The following is an 8,728-nucleotide window of genomic DNA, read 5'->3' on the forward strand; positions in this document are numbered from 1 at the left end:
TCACTCCATTTGTCCACCATCCTCCTTTTATTTCCCAGAACTATTTGAAGAGCTGGTCCAAGGATCTAAATGTCCCCATCCTGTCTGTGGACTACTCCCTTGCCCCTGAGGCCCCATTTCCCAGAGCCCTGGAGGAGTGCTTCTATGCCTACTGTTGGGCCCTCAAGAACTGCCATCTTCTGGGTCTGTGTTGTTACTAATGTGTTAGAGTTTAGAACCAAAGAAATGATTGCAGAATTTTAACAACCTCCTGTATCAGACCAGCTGGTACTGATTGCTCTGTCCCCCTGCCCCAGGCTCCACGGCTGAGCGTGTGTGTCTGGCTGGGGACAGTGCTGGGGGTAACCTCTGCATCACAGTGTCTATGAGGGCAATAGCCTGCGGTGTGCGTGTCCCAGATGGTATTATGGCTGCCTACCCAGCTACCCTGCTCACCACTGACGCCTCGCCCTCCCGTCTGCTCACCCTCATTGACCCACTACTGCCATTAGGAGTGCTCTCCAAGTGCCTCAACGCCTACGCAGGTAAGGAAGGAAGGATGTGAAATGGATGAGGGTATTAGTCAAAGCTTATGGAAATTAGTTAAAGAGGGGCAAAGAGTGTCTCAGCATTAAGAGTGATGCTTTTGTGTGGAGGTCTTAAATAACTGCATTGTTTTGCCTTTTTTTCCCCAATTACCCTTCCTCTTTTCCACTCTCCAGGTGTAGACTCTCAGGCGGTACAGTCCACAGAGGGGACCAGCACATTGAGTGCTCTAGGTAGAGACACAGCCTTGCTGATCAGTGACCTCACACACGGGGCATCCAATTGGATCCAGTCCTTCCTTCCTGCAGAGGTCCTAGGGTCACTGTCATCGTCACACCAGAAGTCCCTCGACAACGAGGCCCACTACACATCAACGTCACCCTATTCCTCCTCATCCAACTCCTCCTCAGGTCCTAGGTATTACCCAGAAGGTTTTGAGCCCCTGCGCTCTGAGCGCCTCGCTGTGATCCAGACGACTAGCTGTCCCATCGTCAAGAACCCGTTTGTGTCACCGCTTCTATCCCCTGATGACCTACTGAGAGGACTACCGCCTCTACACTTAGTGGTGAGAGGGGGAGATGAGGGAGGGAATGGATGGGTAAAAGCTGTGTGTGTGTGTGTGTGTGTGTGTGTGTGTGTGTGTGTGTGTAAAGGGGTGGTTGTGGTGGTAAACAGCTGAGAGATGGAGCTTGAGAAAAATACGTATAACCACCGAGCTATAGATGCAAAGACTGACCATCTTGAGATCAAAATGATAGTTTTAACCATGTTTTGAAGCTATACAGAGTTTGTTTATAAGCATTGGCATAAAACAAGCTTATATTTTTGGTTCATAGGGGTATACTACAAAGCAAGTTCAATAACTTTAAACGTTTTAGAAAGATAAGCTTGAAATGGGCATAGTCTAATTGCCTCAACAATCAAACACATATCTAAGTTTATTTTTCTTAATTAACCAAAAAATCAGTAGTTATTTGTGGTCGTTTAATCCAAGTTAACTGGCTAACTCATTGGTCCTGATTTGTAGCATAACCCTCTGATGTGGTATGATAGTTGAACTAAGCAGTTATAGGTTATATTCTTTAAGAATGAATGGCTGTAAAGTACCACAGTATAAGTCATAATGCCCATAAAACCTAGTGATGAAATGTGAAATGGTTCCAATAATTTTTCCCATTTTAGAAACACTTAAAATAAAGGCTGTGTTTCATGTAGGGTTACTCTGGCGTGACATTTTGATAACCCCCCCCCCCCAAAATGAAATGCTAATTAGCTGCTAATGTGGCTATCATAAACTACTATTTAAAAAATATATACCTTTTTTAATTGTTTTACCTTTATTTAACTAGGCAAGTCGGTTAAGAACAAATTCTTATTTACAATGACACCCTAACCCGGACAACGCTGGGCCAATTGTGCACGCCCTATGGGACTCCCAATCATAGCCGGTTGTGATACAGCCTGGAATCAAACCAGGGTCTGTAGTGACGCCTCTAGCACTGAGATGCAGTGCCTTAGACCGCTGCGCCACTCGGGAGCCCCAGATGATCTGAATGACACTGCCAAATCGAGGCAGAGGTAAGAATGTCTGGATTAACTATCTGTTAGCTAAATGTTGTACAATAAGTTGGCTACATTTCTTTAAATGGACAATTCTGTGAACTGTCTTGTGCAAGTTTTAAATTGGCACAATACCTGTTAGCAAAGGTGTCAGCTAGAGATGACTTGCAGGGATTTGTAGTTTTGATTGATGTCTACTTTGATGCTAATTAGCATTTTGTAATCTAAGAGTAAATGGAGGCAATTATATAGAAGTTACCTTGTCCGATTTGAAATTTACATGGTATCAAAACGTCACGCCAGGGTAAGTCTACATGAAACACAGACGTTATTTTAAGTGATTCTAAAATCCCCTATGGGGAAAATGAATGGTGGAAAAATGATTGGAACCATTTCCCTGTTTGACCGCTAGGTTTTATGAGTATTATGACACCGCAACGGCAGGACTCTATACACCCCTTTCTGTGTTTGCAAACATTGCTGCAGGAGGACAATGCACGCCATATTGGTTGCAGAACACGGGGGAGTTCTCATTAACCGCCAGCAAAACAATCCTCCGTTTACATGTTGCTTATGAGTGCATTTCACACTAGTTTTCGATTATCATTTCGATTTTAAAGATGTATGAATGTCCTGCTTAATATACTAGTTGTGTCGTCATTGCAAATCAACTCACTGCATTATACTTAAACACTTTTGGCTAGAGCTCTTATGTCAATGAGCGTTGGCATTCTAGCTATCAACTGCTACATCCAAAATAAGTATTTTGCAAAGATCACAACCAAATATAATCTTAGCGACTGTTCAAGCAATGATCAAAACAACATTGTAAGCGTACCCCAAAAAGTGTTTTTGTTTAGAAGTAATAACAACAGAAATGCAACTATGTTGAATGGGCGCAGATGGCGCTGGGGGTCATTCTGCCTCCAAAAATCATGTGCATTCCGTGCCTGACGTCAGTGTGTCGTGCACTGAAAAGGGGCCTACATATCATTAATTAAACAGTCCAAAAATGGAGGAAGAATCTCCAGATTGGCCCTGTAATTCTTACACCCCTGTCTGTCCCCACAGGCCTCTGCACTGGATGCCTTGTTGGATGACTCTGTGATGTTCGCCAAGAAACTGCGGGATATGGGCCAACCAGTGACCCTGAAGGTGGTGGAGGACCTCCCACATGGCTTCCTTAGCCTATCGGGGCTCGCTAAAGAGACACAGGTGGCCTCAGACATCTGCGTAGAGCGAATCAGAGAGGTCTTTCAGCAGCAAACCCCACCTCCCTGTACTGACAAGCAACCAAAGTTGGAAAGGACCAATCATGGCCCATCAAATTGAGTGGCTGACCAGCTGCCTAATAAAATGGAGGGGAAAGTGTAGTTGTTAGATTAGAGTTTGTAGGGAACTGAGGAGTCATGCATGTACAATTTATCAAATGGTGAAGAGGGCGGGGGGGAAAAAATACACTAAGGATGGAAGAAAAAGGGAGGACAGGCCCCTTGAGGGGCTTTCCAGATTATTTTACTCAATGGTAGTCTGGGGGAAAAGGCAGTCGTCTAGTTGACTGACAGCACAATACGATCATTCAAAGCACACTGGGGGAAAAGTATGAAATGTAGTGTCCTTTTTAACATTGCAGAAACATAACACAGGGTTAGTTAATAAAACCAATTTGACCAGCATTGAAAGAAATGCCTTGTCTGGTTGCTATTCTGTTTTTATGCTTTAACCAACCCCTTTGTCATTGATTTGGCTAAAGCAGAAACAAAATGGCAACCAGCTACTTAGAAATAGAAGTAATAATCTCTGAATAGACAGATTTGTGTAATCAGAAGTAGTGCCTTTAACTCACTGTACTGTACAAACAAATCCCTTTATTTTACCTTGCCTGTATCATCGAGTTGAACAACTAATAGGACCTAATGCATACATACAGTGCCTTTCGAAAGTATTTAGACCCCTTGACTTTTTCAACATTTTATAAGATTAGTCTTATTCTAAAATTGATTAAATAGTTTTTTCCCCTCATCAATCTACAGACAATGCTCCATAATGACAAAGAAAACAGGTTTTTAGAAATGTTTGATAGTTTATAAAAAAAAAAAAAACACATTTACATAAGTATTCACACCTTTTACTCAGTACTTTGTTGAAATACATTTGGCAGCGATTACAGCCTTGAGTCTTTTGGGGAATTACGCTACAAGCTTGGCACACCTGCATTTGGGGAATTTCTCCCATTGTTCTCTGCAGATCCTCTCAAGATCTGTCAGGTTGGATGGGGAGCATTGCTGCACAGCTATTTTCAGGTCTCCAGAGATGTTCGGTAGGGTTCAAGTCCAGGCTCTGGCTGGGCCACTCAAGGACATTCAGAGACTTGTTCCAAAGCCACTTGTGCGTTGTCTTGGCTGTGTGCTTATGGTCGTTGTCCTGCTGGAAGGTGAACCTTTGCCCCAGTCTGAGGTCCTGAGTGCTCTGGAGCAGGTTTTCATCAAGGATCTCTCTGTAATTTGCTCCGTTCATCTTTGCCTCGATCGTGACTAGTCTCCCGGTCCCTGCCACTGGAAAACATCCCCACAGCATGATGCTGCCACCACCATGCTTCACCGTAGGGATGGTGCCAGGTTTCCTCCAGAACGTGATGCTTGGCATTCAGACCAAAGAGTTCAATCTTGGTTTCATCAGACCGGAAAATCTTGTTTCTCATGGTCTGAGAGTCTTTAGGTGCATTTTGGCAAACTCCAAGCAGTCTGTCATGTGCCTTTTACTGAGGAGTGGCTTCTGTTTGGCCACTGTACCATAAAGGCCTGATTTGGTGGAGTGCTGCAGAGATGGTTGTCCTTCTGGAAGGTTCTCCCATCTCCACAGAGGGACTCTAGAGCTCTGTCAGTGACCATCAGATTCTTGGTCACCTCCCTGACAAGGCCATTCTTCCGCGTTTGCTCAGTTTTGCTGGGCGGCCAGCTCTAGGAAGAGTCTTGGTGGTTCCAAACTTCTTCCATTTAAGAATGATTGAGGCTACTGTGTTCTTGGGGATCTTCAATGCTGCAGAAATGTTTTGGTACCCTTCCCCAGATCTGTGCCTGGACACAATCATGTCTCGGAGCTCTACGTACCATTCCTTCAACCTCATGGCTTGGTTTTTGCTCTGACATGCACTGTCATCTGTGTGACCTTATGTATACAGGTGTCTCCCTTTCCAAATCATGTCGATTCAATTGTGTTTACCCCAAGTGTACTCCAATCAAGTTGTAGAAACATCTTGATGGGTTCTGACTTCTAAACATGAAAATATGAAATATCCTTATTCATGTCACTGAGGGAGAGGGGAATGTAGAACGTTTACATTCTGCCAGAATATGTTGTTAGACATCAGGGATCCAATGGAAGGAGAAGGGCCACAGTCTGGTACAAGTCAACAGGACAGCTGTGGAGGAGTGAGGAATTTGGGCAGAGGTCAGATGAAGTGAGGAAGAACAGATATCACAAAAATTCTATCTTGCAAGGGCCTCTCGGGTGGCGCAGTGGTCTAAGGCAGGATCTCTAGTTGTGGCACTACAGATCCTAGTTCGAGTCCAGGCTCTGTCGCAGCCGGCCTTGGTCTTATGCAGCTGTGTGACCCAGTGGGTGAATAAACTTGGTTTGAGCTTTACTAATCGTCCGTGAGTTTTTACTCTTTATTTAGAACCTAACAGTTGGCGCTGCGAACTACAGAGTCCGAATCAGTGAAACAGGAGCCTGCACCAGAAATAACGTAGGCACAGTTCCTACACCTGTTACCAGTCATTATTTAGTACCTAACAATCTCAAGAATGATCAATGGAAACAGGATGCACCTAAGCTCAATTTCAAGTCTCATAGCCAAGGGTCTGAATAGTTATGTAAATAAGGTATTTGTTTAATTTTTTATGTATAAAATAGAAACATTTCTAAACCTGTTTTTGCTTTGTCATTATGGGGTATTGTGTGTAGATTGCTGAGGAACTTGTTTTATTTAATCCATTCTAGAATAAGGCTGTAATGTAACAAAATGTGTAAAAGGTCAATTGGTCTGAATACTTTCCGAAGGCACTGTAGGTACTTCAAGTGTGTGTGTGGTGAATTATGTAAGCTTGTTTGTTATGTATTTACAAGATACAACTACAGTATTGTATTGACAAGGTAATGTTGACCAGCAGCGTATGAGTGTGGTAATGACTTGGTTGAACATGGACATGTTTTTGTTTGGGTTACTGTTTTGGAAAAATGTCATGTTGTATTTAAGGCTAGATGTCAAATATACTTACTACTTACAGATGACTAACAAACTTTGAAACACCAGTAATCTTTTTTGACTTGGAGATGCCTAATACGGACAGAAGCATGTCTGTTCTACGAAATATATTCTCAAATGTATTCTCAAATATTTTATTTTCTCTGTTACTCTGTGTGCGCTGAACTGACATGCATGATTATTGATGACACTCCGATGTTCAGATTAAGGGAATTAAGTAGTCTATAATGCGCACCACATCAGTGCTCAAATCCGACAGCGGTGCACCTACTGTAGCTGCTGGAAAAATGTATTAAAAGCCTATATTTTATCACTCTGGATGTAACTTTTCAGTGCTACTATTTTTGTAATGTTATTAATGAAACAAAATCAAACAACCCCATAGTAGAATAGTTGACCGATTTTTACCTAGTCAGCTTGTTGTGTGTTCATTCTCGAGGCTCATTGAAATTGCTAGAGCCATAGGAGGGACAGATGTATTCCGACAAGCAGTTAATGCACAACAATGTTTAATGCAATCGCAGGAAAACTTTTGAAAGCCGTTTTGGCCTTTGTTAAAAGAACGAGGGGATCCCAGTTGTACATTACTACCACGTAGTGTCCAATGGGGTAAATGCAGCTGGGGTAAATGCAGCTGGACAAACCCCATGCTTCAGCCTATGTACATTTTATAGCCACTATGCTTTATCAGTTGGTCTACAGGTGATAATTCTTATTGCCGATGGCACATCTGATAATATAGACTGTGCATAGCCTATATGCATGGTCCAATGTTAAAATATATTTTTGACTTTTTTTTTACCAAAATGTTATTAGACCCATTTCTGGAGGTTTTATAAAATGCCGACAGATAATTGATTCGTTCAACGTGGGTTCTTTTTGTCTGTAAAATTAATTATGCGAGAAATGGCAGTGAAAACACCTTTTTATGCCCAAGAATTTATATAATAACCATCATATCGAAGTAAACTGAATCACGCAATGATATGGTGTGTGTGGTGCTCCCGCTGCGACTTGGGAAACCATACAGTTTATTAGGCTACAGATTAAATAAATGATAAACTTCAGAGTGGTGAAAATGCACAGTGATCTTGATGCTCCTTTCTAATAGAAATCGAGGGTCTTATTCTGGTGACATGATGATCAGTGCTTGACTGCCGTTTGACAAATACAAATATTCTTGCTCTTATCCATAATAATAATCTCATCATGTAGACTAGCCTATCTGCAAGCTGTTGGCTAGAACGCACGTGCCAAGACTAGAGTAGGCACATTTGCTATTTAACGCAACAGTGTTTGTGACAAGTGGCAACTATCTGTAGAGTTAAATGCGATGGAAACACATTGAACTTTAGATTTTTATTTGGTACATGAAAACTTAAGCAAAAAAGTACATTTTGTGTGCACTATGCACTGATTTTTATCCGCAACAAGTCTGTTTGTTGGAAATGCACCACTGGTGGGGAAAATGTATATTTTCTTTATGTAGATGGAAGGAAAACTAGCTACTGTCAACATTGACACAGCTAACCATTTAATGAATGTTATGTATTTTGATCTGGACTGTAATAATAATTCATTTAAAGACATGCTCTGTTACTTTGGTGACTAAGAAAGTATTTTTTAAACCTCCAGCTTTGTGCTGGATGTGTCAATGTGTAGTTCATACATGCATAATCTATGAGGAGAATTACTGTTTTACCTCAATTAGCCACAAAATCCCTAGTTTGAAAGTGACTTTCTTGAAGCTGTGTGATGCCATTTTCCCTACATTTCCACCAACGTGGGCAGGCTCCCTAGTAATTTGAGTTCTAACCAATGAGCTTCAGCCCCTCGCATTTGAGTGACAGCTAGTGTCCTGCCCAGCATAGGTGGCTGGTGTCACCTTAATTGGGGAGGACGGGCTCATAGTAATGGCTGGAATGGAATCAATGGAATTGTATTGAACACACACGTTTTCCATGTGTATGATACCATTCCATTCACTCCATTCCAGCCATTATTATGAACTGTCCTCCCCTCAGCATCCTGTGATGCCCAGCGTTATGCAATGAGGTTGAGGGCGGGCCCAACGGCTCAGTGGACACAGCAGAGAGAGAGAGGGCGCGTTTGAGTGGTAAGGCTAAAGCAACCGAATAGACGAAAGTCTAGGAGTGAAGTCAGGTGAGGTGCAACTGTGATAGCCGGAAGTCAGATACTAATGTGATTTTCCAACAGCAGGCCTCAGATCAACATGGCAGTGTTGCCATTGTTTATATATTTTATTTTTTAGGGAGTAGATCAGCTTCAATATTCCAGATAGATTGAGGCTTCCATCAATGTCATTATCTGCATCCTTTATGATCACTATTATATTTTGGGGTAAATATACACTGA

At 42.2% G+C, this 8,728-nt stretch overlaps 1 protein-coding gene across 1 annotated transcript in view; it reads left to right on the top strand.

Annotated features, from left to right (window-relative positions):
• The window catches only part of LOC106570130 (hormone-sensitive lipase), a 31,835-nt gene extending 25,163 nt beyond the window's left edge, over positions 1 to 6,672 (top strand). The window contains exons 8-11 of the mRNA XM_014142167.3: positions 39 to 183; positions 297 to 524; positions 702 to 1,090; positions 3,157 to 6,672. Coding sequence (XP_013997642.1) covers positions 39 to 183; positions 297 to 524; positions 702 to 1,090; positions 3,157 to 3,417 — 1,023 coding nt within the window. The 3' untranslated portion in view covers positions 3,418 to 6,672. The remainder of the gene's footprint in view (positions 1 to 38; positions 184 to 296; positions 525 to 701; positions 1,091 to 3,156) is intronic.
• Positions 6,673 to 8,728: the final 2,056 nt, after the last annotated feature.

This window comes from Salmo salar, chromosome 14 (assembly GCF_965601325.2).
Source record: "Salmo salar chromosome 14, fSalSal1, whole genome shotgun sequence".
In the NCBI taxonomy this organism is placed as follows: Eukaryota; Metazoa; Chordata; class Actinopteri; order Salmoniformes; family Salmonidae; genus Salmo; species Salmo salar.